This window comes from Aythya marila (assembly GCF_965140915.1).
Source record: "Aythya marila genome assembly, chromosome: 3".
Taxonomy (NCBI): domain Eukaryota; kingdom Metazoa; phylum Chordata; class Aves; order Anseriformes; family Anatidae; genus Aythya; species Aythya marila.
Window position 1 is genome coordinate 69196348 of NC_139044.1, and position 25978 is coordinate 69222325.

General features: G+C 35.9%; 1 protein-coding gene across 5 annotated transcripts in view; it reads right to left on the reverse strand.

Annotated features, from left to right (window-relative positions):
* The window catches only part of HACE1 (HECT domain and ankyrin repeat containing E3 ubiquitin protein ligase 1), a 48951-nt gene that overhangs the window by 14908 nt on the left and 8065 nt on the right, over positions 1–25978 (reverse strand). For 4 of the 5 annotated variants that reach the window (XM_082756110.1, XM_082756114.1, XM_082756113.1 and 1 more), the window contains 14 exons: positions 25224–25299; positions 24822–24953; positions 23711–23793; positions 20866–20962; positions 18286–18387; positions 15256–15362; positions 11059–11305; positions 7544–7881; positions 4465–4533; positions 3939–4026; positions 2762–2873; positions 2565–2662; positions 2287–2374; positions 1031–1180 (listed from right to left, as the gene is read on the reverse strand). In XM_082756110.1, coding sequence (XP_082612236.1) covers positions 1031–1180; positions 2287–2374; positions 2565–2662; positions 2762–2873; positions 3939–4026; positions 4465–4533; positions 7544–7881; positions 11059–11305; positions 15256–15362; positions 18286–18387; positions 20866–20962; positions 23711–23793; positions 24822–24953; positions 25224–25299 — 1787 coding nt within the window. The remainder of the gene's footprint in view (positions 1–1030; positions 1181–2286; positions 2375–2564; positions 2663–2761; positions 2874–3938; positions 4027–4464; positions 4534–7543; positions 7882–11058; positions 11306–15255; positions 15363–18285; positions 18388–20865; positions 20963–23710; positions 23794–24821; positions 24954–25223; positions 25300–25978) is intronic. The other variant, XM_082756111.1, reaches the window with a different exon arrangement.

Consider the following 25978-nt stretch of genomic DNA (forward strand, 5'->3'; position numbering starts at 1 on the left):
AAAAAAAAGGAAACAGTGCATCATCTTGTTAATTCAGATACCATTAAACCTAGTATGTAATGAGAATTCAAACTACAAAAGAACCAAAATTAATTAGCAGTCATCTCCAAAAGAGGTCACAAGAGCAACACTTGACTATTCTCAAAGCGTGTAAGTAAACAGCAAAAAAAATACTTTCATTTGTGAATACATCACATAAAGATTAGGCTGTGATCGTTCTTCTGCTCATACAGAGAAATCTCTTGATGAGAGGCCAACTCTTAAGTCAATGCCAAGTTGTGTTACACAAAGAAATGTCTGCTTTGGAACCCTTCTCTTACATGAAGGATCAATGACTACGGGATCCTGATGGGTCACTGCCAATGTAGTGCTGCTTCATACTGGTGTCCTTCATCTCTTCTTGCCCAGTACAAGAGTCACTGTCCCACAGCAGAAAGCAGTGCTGAGGGAGGCAAGTAAACATATCCCTAGTCTTATGCAAGATCTTGACAAAAATTACTGCAGCTGCATCATGAGACTGCAACACTGTTACCTGAACACTTTCACGGAAGAGAAACAGTAAATCTGAAACTCCTTGATCTGTTCCAGACTCAGCAAACATCAAGAAAAAAGATTGCAGATAAACAGAGAGATTATAAATATATTAAAAAAAAAAACGGACTGAGATCCAATCCCTTGAAAGCCTTGCTAAGACTTAAAGAGTGGCTCTTGAGGAAAAGCAAGACTCTTTATCCATGTTCTTCAGGAAAAGTAAAACACCACACTATCTTACACCTCCAAAGGAGATTAAGGAATAGCACTTAAAGAGAAAGGAAATTTTGCATGCTGTGGCAGTTCATGAGAGGCTCAGACTGAAATAGCAATCACTGCCATATCATGCTGTAACTCTGATGTTCATAAAAGATTAGCAAAACTTTTATTTATTTCCAAGACTTTTTCCACTTTCAAGCACGCACACACAAGTTAAAAAGGAAGTTTACTGCTCAGATGATTGTTATGACTAATAAACAGGATTAAAATAAAACCATACCAAGAATATGTTTGTAGAATGACCTTGTGAAGTAAATGTTCACCAACTGCCTGTGATTCAGAGCTAGTCCCAGGATCTGGCCTGCAAAACGGAAGTAGTTCAAATGATCTGGATTTACAGAAGAGTTGCTGTTTGGCTGGAAAGTTGTTCCTGTAAAATAAAAACATTACTCGTTTCTTCATCATCATCATCGTTATTATTAAACTGAAAGTTTATATTTGTTGAATAAGCTAACCATCTAAAAGCACAAAGTTTTATTTTGCAGTTCTGGAAAATTGGTGGGGTTTTTTGTTTGTTTGTTTGTCAAAAAGACATCAGAAGGAAATGTATTAGAATGCAATGCCATCATACTGTCACAATGACACTGCTTAGCCACTCTCCAAGGCAACACTGAATTAATTATCATCAGCACAAGGATAACAGTCACGATCTGCTAAACTTGTCTTCCATCTTGTATTTTTACATGCATTTTTTGCTCACTCTAATGGCCCACACTTTTACCAATTTGTACACGTGCTCAAACAAAGGATCAGACTATATTCACTTTCTTCCACCTGGCTCCAGCCAGATGCAGACAAGAGATCATCCTGTCCTGGTCTCCTTGGAAGAGACATCCCTGAACTTTTAACTTTCAGAAACTGATCTATGCTTCTGCAGTTGACTGATACCCTTACCACTTCCTAAGACTCTGTAAGGTAGAGAGCAAGACATTTATCACTGCTGCTGATGTGAAATCTTTTATCGATAAAGATTTGCTGTGCATGAAGCACCCAAAAGACAAAAAGTCAAATAAAAGGTAGATGCATGGAGATCAACATCTGGTTTTATCACAAAAGTAAACTGCTTGACTTTGTGGTTCTAAAAAGAAATAAAGTAATATCTCCACAGTTCCGTTACAACTGCAAGAGAAAGGAAAACATTTTCTATACTGCTATCAAAGTGTTATGTCCCTCTAATACCAGGCAGAAATAGAATGGAATCATTAAACAGCATGGACTCATTAAAACTAACAACTCACTGTCCTCTTGTGAAAGAAGAGCAAAATTATGGAATCCTCAAATTAAAAATCATTCCTATTTATAAAAATGTATGTTGAACAGATCATTTCTCTATATATGAAAACAATTCTGTCAGTCTCACTTTTTTTTTTTTTTTTTAAGTAGCAATGTTACATCCTGCAATCAATTAAGTGAGTCTCACATTATTAAGATGCTTTTATGAAAGATGCTCTAAAATCAGAGAAAAAAAGGACATACCATCAGCTGACTGGGTAAATAAGGCATAATCTGGGTTAACTATTTCACTGGATAAAATATCAAACCACTCACGCACCACACCCTGCCCCTGCATGTCAAAAAAATAAAATATATTAGTATCTAGAACTTCCACTGGGTAGTTAAGCTAGGTAACTACATTTCTTAATAAAGCATAAAAGTTATTTTGAGCATGGATTTAATTCAAAACAATACTCTTGAAAAACAAAATTAGTATTGCCATATATAGCAATAAAGGAAAACCATGACATTTTACCTACCATGCCCTCTTCTCCATGAAATCGCACAGCAATCCCTTGCTTTAGTTTTGCACAATTTGCTTTAGAGACAACTTCACAGCTACTCCTAAAAATAGAATCTGAATACAAAGAGCCAATTAATTTTATGTCTTAATTCATTTTATTTCAATATATTTCTGTATTTTTTAAGAGACACTACTCTGTTTCTAGCACAATACCTCTGTGAACCAGAAGGATGTCATTTTCATTGACAGGCCTGTGCACCATGTCTGAATCTGGCTGCCCCGAATGCAGATGTTCATAGAACCATTCACAGCGATCTTTAAATGGCTGCAAAACAAGAGATAAACCACATTACACAGATGCATTCAAATGCATAATTCCTACCTCCTAAGCACAGCTAGAAAACACCGTTCCATCTACGCATCAGGAAGGACTTTTTACTGCATGAGTGACAGAGCACTGGTACAGGTTGCCCTGAGAGGCTGTGGAGATGCTCAAAAACCACCTAGAAATGGTCCTGGGCAAGCAGCTCTGGGTGTCCCTGCTTGAGCAGAGGGTTGGACCAGATAGCCTCAACTCCAGAGGCCCTTTCCCACCACAGCCATCCTGTGATTCTGTGAAAATGGTTATGCACACCATTGATGCATTCTGAGATGTGCAGAGAGTTCCTCAGTACTACCTTAATAAGCCATACAGTTTTTTGGGAAGTGGAAAGAACTAGACTTGCTGAAGAAAGGCGAAGTGCTTACTGAAATCTGGGATGCAGAAAAACTGGACCATCAGCTATACAGAAGTGGCTGTCAGACTACAAAACCCCTAAGAAAAAGACCACAAAACTTTCCCACATTAAATCAAAAAGTGAATTTAGGTTATCAATACATCAATATTTTACTTAAAAAAAAAAAAAAAAAAAAAAAACATCCACAATTAACCAATGAAACAGTACGAAGTGTAATAGTACAACATTTTTCACTGAAGGAGCTGCCACTAATTAATTATGGCATAATCAACTAATAATGGTGTATTCACCCTGTGGTTTGTCTCAAAATTGAAGTCACTTAAAGAAGAGTGTTTTAAAGCTCAATTTATTAGGTGTAATTAAGTGAAGTTAACTTTCGATTATGAAATTTATGTACAAATTGGACTTTTGAGACACATTTAACACTGGTAATCTAAAATGAACTTGCACATAAATTTTTAAGAATTTAAAGTAGAGAAGTCTGTATGCCCCATGTCTATTTAATCTGATCTTTCAGCATCCCAGATTCAGAAGCACTGGAGGCCAGATTTTGTTCTTCCATCCCCCCCAAGTGGATGTATTTACTTGTTTTTAAACCAAATTACTCTCTTTATATTCACAGAAATTTTAACTAAATATCTATTGACATTTACCTGAGCCTTTATGATGTGCATAAATCTGGACATTAGTTCAGGACACTCGAGAAGGAAATGGAAGTGATCAAAAATTATTTTGGGATTTCTGAAAGAAAAATAGTTGAGGTTAGAAGCCTATTAGTCAGAGATCTAATAATAATGCTTCATGATACATTAAGTCTACATAAAGAGCCAATGCAACTAGTCCTATAGAACAGTTCCAACAGACTATCTTGTAATGTTTTCTTGTTTCCAAATGACTTGTACTACCTCATCCTCTGTACACGGAGGATATAAGCAGCTCTCCAAATAGAAGACATGGTTATAAACTGGGTAGGTCCCTGAGAAACTGAAAACAGCCAAGTGTGCTAAGATGGTGACTTCTCTAAGAAGTCATAAAATACATGAGGAAGAATCAAAGTTTTTATCAGCCTCGAAATAGAAGACTTTATTTGGAACAAAGAAAAAGAAATAATTTGATTATGAAGTTTGAAATACTTTGGACACACACAAAAAAAGAAACTCTCCATTCCTTGAAACTTACCGGTTAACAAAACACTTAAGGACATCATCATGCTTACAAACAAATTCTATAAAACGAGGCGATGTCATCCTGTTCAAAGAAAATCATAAGATACTTCTGTTTAGAGAAATTGAGAAGAATTTGAATTACATACAGTGTTGCATTCTCCTTTTTAATAAAATGCTATGCAAATAAAAACTGATGGTTTTAACTAGTCAATCATTAAATTAAATACTCGGCAGCATTAAGATTTCATAAACCAATGGAAAAGGCAAAAATGCCAATGATCAAGACAATCAAGCAACCTGCCAAATACAAAGTTCAAAGTAATGGAGATGCACAGCTTTGCATTGAATCATTCCAGCTTTCAGTACAACAAGGGAAATGTTGTATTGAAACATATATGGAAGGACTAATATTATATGCACAATACACATTATACATTGTTCTATATTCTTGTTCATTGGGTAAAACTCCCACCACACACCTTGTAATTATAGTAAATGAGGAAAAGAGCGAGGAAGAAATAAAATTACAGTGAACTCATTAATAATGAGGGGCAAGGTGGAGTTTAATGGTTTCTTAAGGGAATAAAACTGCTTGCCATGTAAGCATCTTGTACACTAGTAGAGGAGTTCATTTTCTCCTCCTATGTTTGGAGAACTTGGTTGCAAACTTTACACCATTTGTTTACATCTGTGTTCTGTGCTTTTCAGAAAGAAATACTTAATTAGGTCCTTTAGTGTGTGCATGAGCTAACGAATACTTGCAGCCAATGCTAAAACCCTCTCATCCATCCAGTGCCTAGAAAGGTTGTGAAAAATGGCACTTTAAAAAGTACAAGATAGCAACCCTAGAAAACCTCTGAAAAATTACTAGAGCTCTGCAAGTTATTAAAAAAAAATTGACTACTAAACCAAAAAGTCTGAAAATAACTGTTCCACACATCAATTAAGATAAAACGAGCAGCTCTTTTGTATTAAAAAAGAGCTATTTTCCTTTTCTCCCTTATCCTGTTTTGAAAAAACAAAACTCAGCACAACTCTCCCCTAACTCCAAAAAAAAACAAACAACAAACAAGTAAAGAAAATCTTCCAGGCAGAGACAGAGTATGAACATTTTACAGACACCACTTCTGGTGTGAGAGATGGTCTGAAAGTATTGAACAACTAAGAGAGGGGTCTTCCCTGAAAGGAGATGAACTCTCTTTACAGCCTGTATGGCGATTGATGGTTGAGATGCAATTTACAAAGAGGAAAAACTTTGTATGCATTCTTAGGGTTTGATGCTGAAAACATTCCTTTTCAGTATACTGACAAAGAATGCCTAGATTCAATAGCACCAGCAAAGCAATCATAACAAGAAAATAACCTTAATGTTTCTAATGCTTTCAAAGCTCAAGTGCTAACCCTCTATTTACATTCAGTAACTCGTCAGCCAGCTAATTTTCCATTTAAGCATGAAATGTCTTCTTTATTTTATGAATATTAAGAACAATGGAAAACTATGGGCTCTGTTTATTCTCCTCGATTAAAACAAGACGCTCGAACTTAACAATAGAGCCATTTTCTATCTGAAAAAGTCATTTGTTGGAATTTCAAAAGTTATTTGAAGATGACAGCAGGAACGACTTGCAGTGTTGTGCCATTTAGTCCTATTACTATGAAAACTTCAGTAAAGCAGAATAATTCTCACACTTCTACGCTTCCCTACAAAGTTCTGAAAAACCCTAAAGAAACTCAGAATTTTGGTGTGCTCTACCTTACTTTCCTGCATCCCAAGGAGTCATCCCAGTTATCAATCAGTCACTGAAACAGTTCTTACTCTCCTGGCTTCTACGAATAACAACTCTCAATTAAGCCTACATAGCATTCATGTGTTTTTTTCTCTAATCTGAGTGTAAAGCACACAGAGGGACAGAACTAGTGGGCAAAGCCCTTTAGCAAGTCAGCAAGGTACAGGAAGACAGCCTCAAATTTAATCTTGGTATAAACAGATAAATCAAGGGGAAAAATGTATTTATTCACTTCCATAAACGTTTCTGCTTTTCATTTGGCTGTCATAAATAAGCCTTTATTGTCATTTTATCTTAGTACAGTTTGATAGAGATGTCAACAGAAATAGATTACAAGCAGTTTCTTATTTAAGGTGGAGTAAAATTAAAAGTCAACGCACTGAGCTGTTCCTTAAATGTGCAATTTCCAGAGCATCTTCCAGAATGCCCACGGAAGGGCATACACCAGACAGACAGCACTGGCTGATTTGAAAACTTTTATTTCACTACATGTGGCAGAGAAAGTAAAATCCTTTTAGCAGCAGGCAATAACCAAGAGTTGTCATGTTGCAGGTACCTCACTTCAAGATTCCTCAGGTAGCTGATCACACCTCCACACCTTCCTACTCCTCCACTCAAGAGGGTCAAAGGATGTTTTCATTCACTTGACAAATATAATCCCTAACTAACCTGGACAGACTAAGACCTCAGCTACAGTAGACACTACTTTTTTTTTTTTTTCCTTTTAAACCAGACACTGATGGTATCAAACTTACGTAAGCTGTGATGTTTGCTCCACACAATATAACATTTGCCAACGTGTTGCAGAATTCCAAGCCAGTGTTAGAGATGAAGGGCTGCTTATTATAAACTTCTGCAATACAGGCAAATGAGTTCTGTCTCAGCTGTCATTTTCATATACAATGATAATCTGCATGTTTTCTGAGCTCAATGATAGCTATTGTTGAATAATCACATTAAACTTAGGGATATTTTCATTTTAATAACCAATAGCGGAAACAGCTCAGTTTCAGGTGACCAAAATTACATTTCCTGCATGTATCCCACATGATTAAAAAGAGCTATTAGACATTCAATATGTATACTGCTCCAATGCTGTTACTTTCATAGGTAGCAGCAATATGCAAAATTTGCTGTGCTGTTCGGTGCCATTAAAGCAGAGAAAAAAATAGACCTAGTGAATGCATTAGGAAGTTCATCCTTGAGTGCCATTAATATCATCTGGTCAGCACAAACGTTCTTCCAAGAAAGTACATCTGATTCTAAAATTGTAATAGTTTAGTTAACAAACAAGATCTTCCTTACCCCTGAGGCATCTGACAGGAGCAGCACATATAAAATGCTTGAATGACAGCACTTAGCCTGTTTGCTGTCATGGAGATAACATCCTGGCAATCAGCACAAGCTTCCTGCTTCCCGGCAACTTCATATGTTTTCGAGTCCCCTGTGTCAGTGGATAGCTCTTTTGTGCTCTCAGTTCCTGCAGTGGCAAAGGAAGGAGTAGGAGTAGCATCCTGGTGATCTGGTCCTTTTTGCTTCAGCAAAATAGAAGTAATGTTGGCAGAGTCCCTTTTGTTTTTCATCAGCTCTGTGGCTATAAGAACTAGCCATTCATCCAAAGAGTGCCAGAGCAGTTCCAGTGGCTGCAATAAATACATGCAAAAAAAAAAAGACAAAAAGGAGCATGTTCACATTTGTTAAGACGATTATGATGTCATTAATATTAAGGCAAATAAATTTCACGCACATTTAAAAGCTTTAAATGATATTTCAGAAGTCAAGTTAGAGATAAGACTCAAATATTCATTAAAAAATCTTCTTGTAGCCACAGAGCACAGAGAATTTCATATATACTGAAAACAAGGTAGAGATGTAGTAAAGGTAAAATAATTTAGGAAGAGTGAAACACCGAACTGCTTAACACAGTTTGGTCTCACTGCTGTTACACAGCACAGTACTGCCAGACAGTTGCATTCAAGCAGAGACAGTAATATACACATCTAGTTTTAAGAATAAGAGCTTATCAGTTTTTTTTTGTTGTTTTGTTTTTTTTTTTTTAAGGTCCTGGTCAAAGAAGTTCACCCCACAAGGTGGATGGATGGAGCAAACCCTAGACAAAGCCACTGAGATTCAGATTCATGCACATGTTCACTAAGTTGTGCTTTATGTGTAGAATAAGATCATACAGCTCTTTTTGATAGCATCCCAGATATCTCAGGTTGGGGGGTCACTAATACCTAGCTTCATGAAATAAAAAGAATTATTAATAGAATCTCAGAGCCATTTTTAAAGTTATGCCTTTCATTTGAACAAAGTCACTCCTTACTCACTAGCACCATCTTATAACCAATATAAATGAAACCTAGCCCAACTGCATTGTTACACATCTGCTCTCAGGTGCAGACCTACTACAGACTGCAAGACCTGCGGCTTTCTTATAAGCATTTCAAAAGCCATGAGGACTGACTGTGCTGCTCCTTAACACTGCTTAAGGGGACATTTCACAAGCATACATTTTGAGTACAGGGAGACTTCTAACTGTAGTCTTCAACAGCATTTCAGAAGCAAAAGTGAACATTAACACAATCCCTTTTTTATATATTACTGCTGCATCAACATTTTACATCAATGAAAGAATTTAAGGACTTATCAGGTATTGGAAAAAATATCTTCTAAACCTGCCTTTAATAGTAGGAGCTATCTGCAGCATAGAGAAATTTAAGTATACAGTATTTGGAGAATTATCAGTATACCTAATAACCAACCATATGTTTTCAGTACACAATAAACGACTTCCCATAAAAGCTGTGTTGAAATTTACTGTTAAATGCTTCCACTGGAAATTTACTGTTAAATGCTTCCATTAAATGGAATGCTTCCATTTTCTCCAATAAGAAATTTGAGGAAAGAAAGACAGCCTGATCTCCAAGACTAGTAGGTTTTGCTCTAAATATATCGGACTACCTTTTGCTTGTACTCCTAGTGACCTCCTGTTAATCTAGGTGATGATTTGAATAACTCCAGCATAGGTACCATTTTCTACATAAACATCTGCCATACAAGATCAAGTTGGCTTCTGTCTTAGACCTATCTGGCATATATGCCACAAGACACAACACAGAAGAATTTCCCTTATTTTCCAAGGGAAAATAAGATTCACTGAATATATGGAAGAATGAAGATACAGCTGTTCTTAATGTATGACAACTAGGTAGAGAAACTAGGTAGTTTTCTACTAGAATATCCCACCTCTCCAAAATGTATTTTCTTCTCCCAATCTTGTCAGATACTGTTTTGCTGCTGATATCCCAGCTTTTACTGCTAATTTTCCTACAGACTTAGTATGCCTTTCAGAACTTGCAATTCATTTTTTTTTCAAAGATAGTTTTTCACTGATTCTGATCGCAAACTCATTCAGCAGTTTAGTCAAGAAAAAAAAGCCAGTAACGCCTGACTAATGTTTCGCTGTGTATCTCACTTTGGAAAGTACTGACAGAAAACTTTACATGAGACATGAACCAGCAGTCTGAAAGACTTGTTTTCTCCCAGTAAAAACTATCAAAACTGAGATTGTCTAGGACATACATCCCACAACTGAATCCTAAGATTAACAGTAAATCCAATTTAAAACTGCTTCCCTTTACAATTTTCAATACAGATCTTAAGTTCAAATCTTTAAGTTCTGCACTGACTTTTGTTTAAATACAGATTTAACTTCTGGTCTGGGTCAGCAACCTCTATGGTTTCTCTACCAGACTGTGCTTAAAAAGTATCTCTGTTCCACTGACCTGCATGTCGCACATGCAAATACTAGCACCAATGAAGGCATACAACAACCAGGTCTTACAGTACCATTGTAATATTTACCAACATAATAATCCAGAGATACAGTGGGGAGTTTTCCCTTCTCCCAAAAGGAAAAGGGAATCACCAGTACCACATTTTCTTCCTTCTTTCCAAGGGAAGAAGTTTAAACAAAAATTGAGCTTCTTAACTAAACACAGCTGGAATTAGAGCATCATCTTTCATGAACTTATCAATACTGCTCTGTTTTAAAAATCATTAGAAATAATCTGATAAACACACCGGACCACCAAATAACTGCAGAAATTTCAAAATACCCTGTTTTCAGAACACCCTGAAAGAAATGTGAATGTTAAGGAAAATTGTTATCATGTAAACTAAGAACCACAGAATCATTAGGTTGGAAGAGACCTCCAAGATCACCTAGTCCAACCTATATGAACTATATAAGAACTGGCATCTAAATTTAAAAACAACCTTCAAAAATTAAATGTCTAAATGACTAAAGCCTAAGGCACATGTTTGAAAGCAGCTAAAAAACAAGAATCTTGTGAGGGTAATAGTAAGCTGGCACATTTTAAAGCATATAGTAATAAAATCAAGAATAACTTGGGGAAAAAAAATCATCATCAGTAAGAAAAACAAAGAGATTAAGAATTCAATTATTTCAGTCTATTTTCCGAAGCTAGATAAAACTGAATGATAAGAACTACCAATAAATAGCGTTTTGAAGTTACAGTAATACAATATTTTATATTGCTTAATATTACCACATTCTGAGATTACTACATTCTTAAATAAAATACTACAACTTTTAAAAATCTTACCAAAATCAGCTGAGCAACTAAACCTTTAACATCTGATAAACAATACATGAAAATTAAACAAGAAATAAAAAGAAACCATAAGATGAAACGTGCATCAACGGTTAAATGAATCCAATGGAAAATATAACTAAAGAGAAGGAAAGAGGTAGGCTTAACTTAAGAAGGGGTAGGGACATCAACCAAACTTACTTCCTGTTCATGAGATGTCTGATTAATGAATGCATGCTTTGTGAAATTCATCTCTTTAACGTCTATCTTCCTAACAACATCATATACTTTTCTGACCTTGAACACCTGACTTCTTGGAGTTTTATTTCCATTGTAGCCCATGTCATTTCCATTACTGGGAGAGGATGGGCCAATGCGAAAGACATGGCAAAATATCCTCACGATCCTTAAGAGACTCTTCATTTGAGCTTCATAATTACTTGACAAGCTGGGGGAAAAAATGGAATATTTAAGTTTCTTTTCCTAGATGAAACAACGTAGTATATTAAGGAGTAAGCAATCTAATGTTAGGGTCTGATCACATGCTGAAAAAAACCCTGTTCTTTAAACCCCATTAAATTTGCACTTTTACGTCCTGAACCAGCCCCCAAAATCAAATACAAGCACTATAATTTTATGAACATGTACTCAAAATTTTAACTCAAAGTTAAATAAGACCAGCAAATTCCAGATCTTGCAAAGTATTTTATTAGTTTTAATGCATATGTACACTGCTTATGAGCCACTATTAAGAAATTCAGCTTACTACAGTAAGGATCTCGATACATGAAACAAATTGGGATATCCAGTTGAAATCATTTTTCAATTCAGAAAAGACCGCATGCAATGATAAATTGTACTGATTAATCAGATACGCTGCCACAGCCCATCCTGATCTAACGACTGTCCTAAACACTCATTAACTACCTTAATCAGATAAGGGGTCAGGATGATAAAGATGTTGTTGCTTTACTCAAGGAAAAACAAATGACCTAGAAGATATTATTTAAGAGTATCTTTTATTTCTAATTTAATAAATATATTAGAAGTTTTATGCCTTATTAACTGAACTGGCCAAGAATGAAATCTCTAAGAATTCCTTTACCACAAATACAGTAAAGAATCTGAGATATTCATGAGTTCATGCACAGGCAAAACATTCTCAAATTTATCTTAGTTTTCTTTCTTTAAATCCCGAAAGGTAACAATTCTTCAATCCTAAACACATAATAAAATCTGTAAGAAATTAAAACTACTTCTACTCAACTCTGCGCAGTTCTGAGAGCAGCTCTGAGGCAAAGGACTTGGGGGTGTTCGATGATGAAAAACTCGACATGAGCCAGCAAAGGGCACTTGGAGCCCATAAAGCATGCTATGTCCTGGACTGCATCAAAAGCTTTGGGCAACCTGCTCTGGTGGAAGGTGTCCCTGCCCATGGCAGAGGGGTTGGAACTAGATGGTCTTTCAGGTCGTTTCCAACACAAACTATTCTGTGATTCTATTATACACATACATGATATTCATAAGGGTGTATATATTCAATTCTATCCTTAAAGTACTCACAATTTAAATGCACTCTTTCTAACTATAATACCACTACAAACCAGAAGACAGACACCTCAGAGGATGCTTTACAACTCTGATGCAATTACTAACGTGGTAATTCACAAATGTGAAATACAACTGGTTTTAATCTACCTAAAGTCAATCAACTATTTATACTTCTGAATAAAGCTCTTCCCTCAGTGCTCTACAGGCACATTTACAGAAGCAACTCAGACCTCAAAAAAAAAAAAAAGAAAACACGAACACCTAATGTAGTGCCTTTAAGTTTAGATGGCATTAGAGATTTTTAACATTAGATTAGTTATGCATAGTGTTGCTGGACAGTCCCTAGGACAACTGTAACGTCACAGTACCTTTACCATGACTTCGCTCTCCCTATGGCATGGGATAAAAAAAAGACTTGCTTACAGCACCACATTTTAAATGACTGCCAAAGAGGTATTAAAATTAAAAAAAAAAAAAAAATAGACCGTCACGGCTGCTAATATTTGTATATTCATTACCAAACTAACATACAAAATACAACATTCTTGTCATGATTTAGACTTAAACCAGAAAAGCTTTCAATAAATCTGGATGAGAAAGAAATACAAAGAGTAAAAATGGCAAGAATAGGAAAGTTTAATTTTTAATTAGGTAACGTAAATTCTGAGTGGGCCTTAATTACATTACCAGAAGCTGTGCTCACAACTTCAAATTAATGTTTGGAAAAATCTTTGCTTACAGTCCAAAAGAATCTATAAATACAGGAAATTAACTCAAGAAACTAAGTATTGGAAAAAAAATAAACATTTGAATTCAGGTTTATCATCAGCAACAGTGTTTTCTTGGTGTAAACTTCCCTGTTCTCTGGGAAGACGACTCATAAATAGAAAAAAATCCCTGTTAGTTTACTGAAGTGTTTACTAGCATATTAGCATATTTCACTAAGCCCAGCCTTCACCAGCAAGACCAAATCATGTCACATTACAATTATTTCTTGGAAAGAGGAAACAGGCAGTGTAGGTAAAGCTAACTTAACAGGCTCACTGCTGGTGTTCAAGGCAGAAGTCCTCTGACAGAAGCTTATCACTCCAGGCTTCCTGCTAGAAGCATTACAGAAATTTACTATAGACACTTCCAAACTAAACAACGAACAGATCCAACAGCAGTGGTCTGATGGTTAACGCCCAAGAAACTAACACTCCCATGCTCCTACCTCAGCCATACAAGAGTCAGAGGTTTAAATGTAGGGAATGCATTTTACATACTATTTGCGGGACGGGAAAGAGAGGAAAGAGGCCCATGCTCAGATGTGCATATGCACCAAGTACTATCTTCATCCTCATTCTGATGATGATCTTTAAGGTCCCTCCCAACCTGAGCCATTCTATGATTTTATGTCAATGCTATGAACAACTGAGAAGTACCTAGCTGGAGCAGAGACTGAACCCTCTGACACACAACAGAATTAGAACAACCAGAGGTGCAGTTTTCAAAACCACATCTTTTAACAGAAAAACAAAGTAATTCCATATCCCTTGTGACACTGTACCAAACAGAAGTGGGCCAGTAAGAGCCCTCAGAACACCCTAAGTACAGGCATCTCCAATCCAGTGCCCATCCAATGCAATGCAAAGCTTCTAATTTGTCTTCTGCCTGAGCTAGACAATCCACACTCAGGAAGTACAGATCACATTCAGAAACTGTACAGGTTGTTTCTACAGTCTGACTCTACAGCCATACTGAGAGAACGTTGCTCAATATAAAGAAGCAATGACAGTAATAAATTAAACAGAAACTCAAAATAATCAGTTTATTTATCTTTGAAGATACTAAAATAAAAACAAACATTGCCTCATATGATTTAATCCAGCTGTTATGACTTCTGCTAACATCCACATACAAAGCAAGTCTGAAACCCTTTCCTGCAGAATGGTTTTGCACTTTATCATAGTTTACATATTGGAGATCTATTGGCTCTAATGAAATCTGGAGACAAAAGGAATGTGTTACAGTAAGTTAAGTTGATTACACCCCGAGGCCCAACAACAGCTAAAGTTCTCTAAAAGTTATCTTTGCAGCAACAAAATGGGATTCACGTTTTCATGCTCTTGAGCTCCTTCAGAAAGTAATTCCTTGGCTTCTAGTAAAGCATAAAGGTTAGAGTCAGTTCTGCTGGCTATTGAAACCGGTAAAATGTGACCGGAGTTCCAACACATTACAGATGATGTGTTTTGCACAAACTCCCTCAAGCAGATACCGTAAGAATTAAGAAAGCATACTAGGAAAATAATCTTTCATTTTTTATGTGCTTTTCCAAGTAACTGGTGATTGCACTGCTGAGACAGCACAGCTAGACACAATTTTTGGTCTAGTGCAATACAAATGCTCCTACACATACATCAGTAACCACAGAAGACAATTAGAGACAGCAAACATGATATAATATAAATGTCTGGAAAAAAATAAATCCTTCTCAGACACATTAGGAAAGCATGGAGAATGTAAAGATGTGGAAGAAGAAAGGAGGGGAGCTGGGAAGTAATGACTGACAGATGGCTAAAAAGCTTCCCTTCCAAGAGCTGACATACCCATGTCAAACTAATCAAAAACACTTCTCTGCAACTCAATCTTCTAGGTGCTAGCAGCTATATAAGGAGGACACCAATTTTCTCTCCTGAAATCCTTGTGAAGACAGTGATCTAATCGGAACCTGTCATACAGAATCAGATTTGAGATCCATCTATTCCAGCATGTGCTCAACATCAGATGGTTTAGATTATTAAAATTATTAAGTGGCACTAACTACCTGGAAGCTTATCAATCAATTTATGATCCTCTCACACTTACCTAAGCAATTTATGACCATTTGTTGTAGCAACTTCAGCAAGACTTGTCAGGATTTTAAGATACTGGCTCTCGCTCTGCTGAGACAAATGTTCCAGAACTTGGCGCAACTGGGTTATTAAAAAAAAACACAACACAGTCATGGAGTGTCAGACCAAAATTTAATTTAGTTTATCATCATGCAAGCTAGCTGCAATTTCTGTAAGTGATAACGTATGTGCCTCTGCGCTGCCCAATGTCTAATCTAACAGCAGTTAAAGTTTCATTACAAATTACAAAGCCTACTGAAAATTTATATATTCTATTTATGCACTACAGGATATATAATATTATGAGTGCTATGAATGCAGATTGCTTAACCAGGTATTAATTCTTAAGAACAACTTATTTTCATCTGAAAAACAAAGAGGATGCAATTGCAACTTCTGAAAGCTAATTCGTAATTTACCTCTCTCTTCAGTTCATTTCATTGTTTATGAAAGTGTAGATGAAACCTGGATCCTAGAGTTTGCTCTCACTGCTATATTTCTGCTCAAGACACCGAACATCCTCCTTTGGGGAAGAAGTCATAACCTGTGAATCAATACTCATTTACCCTCTCTGCAAAATTGCCCTTTTTTCTTGCTAGTACCATCATCACCTGGCTCACAAAGCCTAGGTGTTACAAATACTGTCCTGTCTTCAACTCCTTTGTAATATGCTTTTCTCTCTCCTGCCTATTTTTTGGCAGATGAATTAACTCTTCAGTGACACTGTTCATCATGCTTTCCTACTGTCTCGTCATCTGCTTCCCTTTTGTCACTCTCACTTTCAGGAAGTTCAGCAATCCTTCCCAGAATTGTAGAAGGGTAAAACAAAAAAGAACCTCATATAGAGGTGATCTAACCCAACATTCTGCCCCAAGACAGGAGCTACTAATTACATCTGTGATCCAATATAGTTTGTCCAATTTGCCTGGTTGCTTTTTAAACTCCTTTAAGTTTGGAGTCCCTACAGCTTCAGCGAGCTTTCTTGTGCAACTTCTCTATCGTTAACTATGTGAAAGTTTTTGTCAGGGCTAAGTTGCATCACTAGCTACAAGTGTCTAAGGCAAAACATCTGTACTGTTTTCTGTAAAAAAAAAAAAATAAAAATATTGAGCAGTCTTTGACATATTTTAGATGGTCAGTAAGCTTCTTCCTATCCCAAATTTCTTTAAGCTAGGTAACTGCAATTCTTCCAATCTTATGACAGCATGCTTTCCTTGTGTTTACTATAATGCAAGGAATGCATGCTATGAAAAGACTGGAAGAATTACAGTCTTTGGAAGGCATACAGTCTTTGGAAAGGATTGGAAGAATGATATCTTTCTCTGAACATCATCTCCAAAGGTGGATGCAACTTTTCAACTAAGATAGCCAATGAGAACTACTGCAGAAGGATTGATTGGAGTGTCTTACAGGCACTTGTAACCTGCAATGAACTTCAGATCCTTTTCTACAGAGCTGATCCACAGGCAGCAGCTTCCTGCATTTCTGCTTGGACTCTGATTGTTCCAATCTAAGCACAGTAGCATTGTACTTGTCCCTAGTGAAATCCATCCTTTCTCCCTGCAGCCTGTCAATAGTTTTTCCAGTTCACTGACATTAAAAATGACAGTCCTGACTTCTAATATACATCCAGTCTCTTCATGTCACCACTTTTAGATCGTATGAACTAGTCATTATCCAAGTCTCTAGACAGAACAGCTCAGACTTGGCCACAGAAAACCATACTTAAAATATGCTTTCATTTTTTACAATAAGGTATAATTGTTCCACGAGTTTCTGAATATATTTTGCATGCACTTTCTTTCAGAACTGACTTTTGCACACAGACACCATTATTCAGACAAAACATCCATTCTCCTTCCTGATTGTCTTTACTTCTGCAATATATGAGTGTGCTGTGTCATTTACCTTTCTGCAGTCGTTTTTGTTCCATAGGTGTAATCCTTTAACCTCCTCCTCTATTTGAAATCATCTACACCATCTACCCACGTTTCTAATATATGCTTTGAGAATTTCATCTCTGAATCATTTTACTCAATCCTAAGAAATTTAAACAGTTTCTATATAGACTTATAGGTCCTCAATCTTGTATTGGAAGTAATGGGATTACTGAGAACAATAAGAACTTCAAAAATCTAGCAAGCCAAGTTCAGTAAAGCAGCAGCCAATACCTTACTAAATATTTCTTTTTTTTTTTTTTTAAGCTTACAGTCTGTAAGATTGTTTGCAGCTATTTTCAAGCAAACAGTATATTAAAAAAGCTAGCTAGATTAGAATTGAAAAAGTCATCTCATGCTTCCTTCCCACTATATAATCAAGAAAAAAAGTTTGCTTGCTTTTTCCTTGCTTTAGATTGCACTACCCCACAGCAATAATAAAAGAAACAAGGTATAGAAAAAACACTGAAAAAGGAACAGCTTAGAAATAATTTCATCTATACCAATAGGAACCAAATGAAATTGTGGCTGCAGCCTTTTTACACTAATTGTATGTGGCAACTTCATATGAGTGAGCACTCACATTCTTAATGTCCAGTTAATCCTAGACTATTCAAGCCTTGAGACATATCCTAGAACAGGTATGCGTCGGTAACTATTAAAGTAAAACAGGCATCATCACACAAAGAAATTGCACGTATGAAATGCTCTACCAGCACCACTCTAATGAAGCTTACAACAATTGTTTGGTTTTTTTTTTTGTTTTTTTTTGTTTTGTTTTGTTTTGTTTTTAAATTTCTCACACTCTCTAGACTACTTTTCCAAATGCACGAAGTGAGGAGACTAAATTAAGATGGATTCTACATTTAAACCCTTTTTTGTTGTTGTTGAAAACTACGTGAACACAGTAAATCCTCCATAGGGTGGGAAAAAATTACACAGCAGTCAATTACTTTATCAGTAGTCAACTGCTGATAGTTTTTTATAATCCGAATGTTCCTATTAAGCAATAATATCTCCACAACACAGACAGTTTGGTAGCTATACAACACCTAATACTGTATTACCATGTTTTCCCGTAGATCTTCATTCTGCGTCATTTGAATTATTGTCTGGAAAAGTCGAGGATGGTACTGGATTAAGACTTCACAGGTCTCTCCATACCCACCCTAAAAAGTGATTGATCAAAAAACATTTTTAATTAAAAAGAAATATTAAAATTGGGGTTTATACTATTATAGGCATTAAAACCTATTGAGGATTACAAACATTTAAAGAAAAACAATGCAGAAATCCAGTCCTAAAATAAACTGAAAGTCAATACTGTATCAACATTAGACATCACAAAGAGTTTGGGAGAAGACAGAATCAAATTCTGTCAGTACGTCTACTCAAACATACCTACACCCTTCCTTATGTTTTTGGAACACTTTCCTACCTGAAAAAACTAAGTTAGCATACACTTGAACAACAGTTCCCCAGCAACTTACCAGAGTACTTAAACACAATACAACATTTAGCTTCTCATTCTACTAGTGATGGATGACACCAGCCCACCGAATTACATCCAGAAACCAACCCTTCAAAACAAGTTTTTCCCCAGAGGTTTCATAAGGTACAAATCTGATTTGTTAAAGGAAAAAGAGGATAAATACATGAAAAGGTTATTTAACTTCAAAATTAATACATAAGTTTGATTCCACATGTGCCCTAAATCAACAGCTCAAATTAACTTAAACTAAAACCTTTTGAAAAACACATCCTTTGGGAAGAACAGAACTTGAAATTGTGGTTTCTCTGTATCAAATTTTACTTAACACAGCTGCATTTTTAAGCCAGAACATAGCAGCTGAATACACATCAAATTTTACACTGAAAAGATGCAATTTATTAAATGCTATAACTCCAGAGGATCCTTCTCTTTGCATGACAGTCTATAACTCCCTTCAGTGATAACAGATTCATTAAATTGTTCCTGTTGCCAAGAACTTAAATATTAAAATTGAAACTATCCATAATCCTCAAGAATTAATGAATTTCAGCTCTTCAAATGAAAAGTTATACCATATTGGCAAGAAATATATCAATCTATAATCTCAATCTTCCACAAGCACACATCTACTCCGAAAAGCAAACCCATAAACAAATAATAAGATCATTGATATAAAAGAAAACATTTTCTCCCTTTTTACTCAGTATCACAAGCTTGTCTTGAAAAGATGATCTCGAACACGCTATAATAATCATCACTACAAAACAGCAAACACCAGGTGTCACTACTCACAGCTTAAAAAAAGAAAAACAGAATCTTGATGTATGAAGTGGTTCTCATCTCTCTAGTTCCCTAGGGATCATAAAACTAAATACTAAAGAAGATATTTGAAACTCTGATCACAAAAAAAAAATTAAGAATAGTACCATTAAGTACATACTGTTATACTTTCTTACAGGTCTGTCACTGCAGGAAGCCTCGAAATTGAGCAGACTTCATGTGGTTTTATGGTAATGGTAAGTCATTACGGCATAATGAAGCAAAAAAAAACTAACTCTGAGCTTTATAGCAGAGACAGTAGTGAGACAACGTAGTGACCTGGTACTTCTGAACAGTTCTCAGACAAATAAATATACCTCATTTATTTTTGATGACTTACATTGCTTTTAAAGCTTTGGGTTACAGAAGGCAAGAGCGAGGGATCTCCTCAAACAAACCTCACAATTTTCTAGAGATCTCCTCTTTAGAAAATGATCACTTTAAGCGCAATTGGATCTACTGCCCAGTTGTTCTTACACAATACAGGATAATTAAGACTTGAAATAAATTCAAAACTGTTACTTCAACAAAGGTGCATTATCCTTATTTGTCATTAAGTGTAGTGATTTTTTTTTAATTTTCCAGTTTATAGTTTCTAGTCTTCTGATACTAGCAAAGGGTTCAAAATCTTCCTTTCCTTCCTTACATACCATTTACATAGTAACCTCTATTTAATTCTACAGAAAACCATGTAAGTATTCACGAAAAAAAAAAAAAAGACACTAGCAAGCAGTATAAACAACACTGTATCAAACCAGAAGTGTACAGCAGTGGAAAATACATCAGATTTTACAGCTTTGTTCTTTTTCATCATCCAGATACAGCATTTGGAATACCTTTGAAAATTAAGAAAGGCAGCACAGCACCATATAAGTTTTGTTTGCCTTTTTTAAATAGTGTCTCTTTGAGAGAAAAGAGAACACGTTAGTTGAGGTAATGAAACTCACTCCTTTCTGAATGCCTTTACCTCTTACTTGTTAAGATTTAAACACACAAACACCTAAACGGAGTCTAGGACCAAGGATTCCAAACTTTCTAGTAAAACAGATTTCCGCAAACTGTTTGCTTCTTGTCATCTCCAATCCTGCAAAGTTTTCAAAGATGCTAATGATATCTACTAAAGACTTTTGCACTGAGTACCAACTGGGAACCTGCAAAAACATTATTTGTAATTTAATTGAAAAAAAAAAAAAAAAAAAGATATATTTTGCAATTCTGTTTTGCCAAAGGACTACCTAAAGTCCTTCAGCCTAAAACTAAAAAGATAACACTGATCAATTGACATTGTAGTAACTGATAGAATTTCACAGGGAAAAAAAAGCATTGGTATCAATACCTGTACACAAAGATCAAGTGGAGTAACGCCATTTTTGTCTGGTAAATATTTGGCTCCTCTCATCAGAAGAATTTGTGCAGTGTCCCTTTGACCATGGCTATCCAAAAGAAGAGAAGTGAGTTAATACAGCACTTTTGTTTTATTACAAGTGATAAGTTCCATTTTATTGCATTTCACAAATACAATCAACATAAACTAGGAGGAAACAAATAGCTACATTGTACAAAACTAAGCAGAAACACAAGACAGAAAATAATGCTGCTCACATTCCTGCTACTACCCTTCCAGGCCAGTGCAGAAGAACAGTACAAAATTAGATATGGTCCATTTATGCAGCCAGAGTCATCCTCATCATTCAGAAGTGAATAATCTTTGCCTAGCCTCATGAATATCTATGAGCTGTACTTCCTGCACAAGAAGAATGCTTTCTCAATTCAAAACCCTGGTTTACTTCAGAGGAAGTTTTCTTAGCTAAATGAGATCTTTGCTCACTCCTACCAGATTGGGGGGAGGAGGGGAAAATGAGAAATGCTAATTATTAATCCATTATCTGGTTGTGCTTTAATGAACAAATCTTACTAATGGTTTACTGATATTGATAAACCATGTTTTGCACAAGAGAGAACCAAGAGTGATCTATTGAACTTACTTCTTTTTCTAACCAATGTGGATGTTTAGCTTTTAAATGTGAAGAGTAATGATTTTTTCTTTTCTATTCAGAGTCTATTTCATAGTGTTACTGGTCTCTGTATATGGTATATAGGCCAGTTATGTCTGCTCAAGTCAAGTATTTCATAAACAACTATCATAAACATCACTAACTACAAAAAATTAATACCAAAGACTATTTATATCCCTCAACACTTTGTGTATTACTTCGCATAACTTTTTTTTTTTTTTCCATTTTCTTCAGGGGAAAAAAGAAGTACCAGTGATTAGATTTTGACTTAAAAACATTGGAAGTCTAGTTGACTGTTGCCTTCAACAATATTTAGTGCACATACTAACAAAATGTAATACAGAAGTATCTAATGGGCAAAAGACCAGTACAAGAGACAGCAATTAACGCTACAGATAGAAGTTTTTCTATTAAGTTTTAGGTCATGAACTAGTTTGCTACTTGCCTCTTACAGAAATTTGTATTTATGTTTGCTGTAACAGAATACACCATGACTGGGGTAGCAGTTGAGAAAGGCAGAAGAAAAGCAAAAATTAACAGCTGATGAGGAAAGGATAACTTTATTGGTCATTCAACAGCCCCCAGCTGAGCTCTCCTCTTCCTTATCTTTGCAGACCATGGAGCCAACAGGTTATTCTAACATACTGCTTTGCCCCAGTACTATTGCTCGAGTCAGCTACCAAATCTCACCTAGGCTAAGACTAATTGCCTTATGAAGCAATTCTTCACTGTAAGTCTCTTTAGACACAGCCCATCCACTTAACACCTCAAAAAAGAATTAGAGTCAGACTCTGAGCACGGATACCCTTTCTCATGCCTTAACCAACCACTGCTATCACTGCTCACCCTGTTATCAGGGTCCTTTCTTCCTGGGTGGCAGCACCATCAGCTGGCACTTCTGATAGTGAGACATGTCTACTTCTACAATGCACCCCATTCACTCCACCCTTCCAGTTGCTCCTGTTGTTCATTTCTGCAAGAATATCACCACTGCACTGGTGATGTATTTCTCTCATGGAAAAGCTCCAAGCAAGGTTGCTTACTTCTTTTAAAGTGGGTGCCAATACTCATCCCTGAAGGAAATACCAAGGCGTTCAATTAACTAGCAGCTATTTATTGCCTGCTTTCCTCCTCAACTGCCAAGAGTCAGCATACTCTAACTCCAGAGACCAAGGCTCCCACAACATAACTCTTGGCAGGCCACCAGGTCCATCCGTTTCTCCTTTTGTTTATATTAACATTTAATCCTAAATGAACTAGTTAACCTATAACCAAAGCACAGGGATTACAGAACTGCAAAATATTCTAACAAATAGCAGAAATGCTCCAATTAGAACATGAAGTCATTTACCATATGCAATTAGTTTTGAAATAACACTGAACAGCAAACAAAGCAGAATCAATCAAAGCAATAATATAATTTCAATCCAACACTATAATCTTATGGTATATATGCACTTTTCATGTACACTATCATAATACACATTATCAAGTAGTCAAAATCGCCTTACAAAAACGTCCACTTCTGGAAAGTGATAAATGTAACTATCATTAGCTTAACTACTCCTAGATCTCAACCTATGGGGTCTTCCCACGAAAGAAAAAAGTATAAATTTAGATAACATCTTTAAAATGTCACTGAAGTGATCTGCCTGGCAGACTGGTGGTCTACCAACGGCCTGGGAAGATTATCGGTGCTCAGCCACCCACAAGAACTGCAAAAATGGGCCCAGTAGAAAGAGCTACTCAAATTACTACCATAAAATACACTGTTTTAAAAAGCTATTGAAAAGAGGAAAAAAAAATATTCCTCAAAGGAACCTAAGCTGGTAGTTCTAATTTTTTTATTTTTATTTTTTTTAAAAAGTTCAGTAGTCATGGATTTATCACTTGGGCTATAACATGCAGAGCTATGTGTTTATAAAGTCTGTAAGAAAGAGGTATATAAGCCTGCAGTACTGAAATAAGCATTTAGACATAGCTCCAAAGTACATTCAAACACAAGGCAAGATTAATACAAGTCAGCTTTTCTGTTTCCTAATTTCTGTGCCTTCTCATCACTGTTACTGCAGGGGGGGAAAAAACAAACAAATAAACGAAAAAAAAAAAACCACACACACCACAATTTCACTTCTAGTGTAACAGTCTAATGTTACTAATACATACCTGCAAGCAAAATAGAGTGGAGTTGCCCCTGAGACATTGGGCCTGTTTATATCTGCACCGCTGTCCAGCAAACACTGCACTGTCTGTAACAGAAGAAAATACCAGCATTAGAAAGTCAGCAGTGGAGAAGTCTAATGGCTTGCAACTAGTTCGTGTCATGCATGTCTCATTACACTGAAGGATTTAATTTCCAGTAACATATACCAGCACTTCAAAACAAAACAAAAACCAAAAAATACTTTTTGAACAGAAGTAAACCTCTAGATAATGACAGACATGAACAGGCTTATCACAACCTTAAATTTAAACACACAGAAGTAAAAAGGAAGCAAGCATAATTTAAAATATGAAAATATTGAGCAAACTATCAAACAACTTTTGCTGTATTCTGTTCACATTTCTACAGATATCAACTTCTCAGAATTTGGTCTTCCAAAGTCAAGATCTGCAACAGAAAGGAGCTGAGCAGAAAAAAAATATATATATATATAATTTTGCAAACTGTAAGTAGTCCCAGAGATAATAATTCAAGATCAAGACTCTACATGGCTGTAATATAGTTCAAGTACAGCATCCAGACGTCTAGTCTAAGAATACTCAGTCCTAAAGGAAGGCCAAAACTAAAATTTAGATTTCATTTATTGATCTGTGTGAATATATGTGAACTTGTTTACTTCTCATCTTAAATAGTTATCAAATTCAACTCTGTTAATTTCTTATTCAGAGTATATTAAGATAATTTCAGAGTTCAAAAGCTCAGAATAGCTATTACAATTCTGAAACATTACAAAGAACAAGAAAAAATTTGAAGTTTTTAACATTGTATAAAAACAGCAGTCAACAAGGCAATAATACTACTACAGAACATCTGAGCCATACATAGCAAGTCACTTAAACTAATAAACAGCAACAATCATTGCTATAAGAATAAATGAGTTATTCCCATGGATGGGTACACAGTCAATACTAAGAGAAACAATAGAATTCTTCACATTTCTAACCATCACCATACGCATGACTAGCTTGAGGTTTAAAAAAAGATACACAATAACACTGAAGCACTACCCAATTCTTTGTGCCTTTAATGAGTTAATAAAGTTTAGAAACTTACTGTCTTGTGTCCATTTTGACAAGCTACGTGAAGGGCTGTCTGTCCCATTGCATCTTCAACATCTACGTTACTGACATGCTGCACAAGATCATGAAGCAATTCTGTTCGTCCATTGACAGCCAACCAATGAATCTAAGTTCAAAATGATTATATATTTCCTTAAGCACTGATGCAAGTATTTCAAAAATAAGATTTTAAATTGGACTGCATTATTGTCAAGATATTCACAAATAGAAGCTTTGTAGGTCATACACCTAGATACTTTGTTCACCTTTTGATTCTTAAGAGAACTGGACACAGTAGCTTTAGTTAGTTACACGTAAGATGGCAAAAGCCCAAGAAATCATAACCTTCGAATTCTGCGTTCATTTCAAGATCACCATGAGAATTAATAGTACTTACTGCAGTCAAGCCTTCATTATTACATATGTTGACATCCGCACTGTATTCCAGCAGCTTGCTCATACATTTCTTCTGGCTATAAACAAAATAAAACATTACAATTGAGCCACGCAAAATCATTTAGAGACCAAATTCTTCCTAAGGTCCGCTCACTCAATCTAATTCATCACTGTAAAAATCAAAGCAGGTAGTTTTATTTTATAAAGACTATGGTACTGAGCATCTGAAAGAGAGAAGTGATTATCAATAGCACTAGAGATTCACAAAACTGTGACACATGACACATAGGGACAAAAAAACCTGTGCAGCTGAAGGCTTTTATGGAAAGTGTAGAAGTACTCAACTACCACGCTAACAGCTTCAGTTCAGCATGAACCACACTCTCGAGACAAGACACTGGAGTCCAGCTAATGGAAATCCATGAAGTTCATCATCATCTGTACACTTCAGTGAACACATTTATAGTATACCACTAAATCATTATTTAATGAGGTGCTCATTGTAACACTATGTAAATCTTTGGCAAGTACATAAACTTCCTTAATGAAAGTAGGAGTGTTTTTCCTACTTCATGTTTTGTTGGTCTTTTACTGCTCTCTAATGTTCTAAGTGCTTAACCCTTAATAGCTTATTCTCACTCCTTTTTATTTAGTACCTCTCACAACTTTCTCATGTTTCTCTTCCACATAACTGTCTCCTGTGTCTATTTCTGCATTTCATTATGTGCCCCTTGGCCATTTCTCCTTTCTCCTACA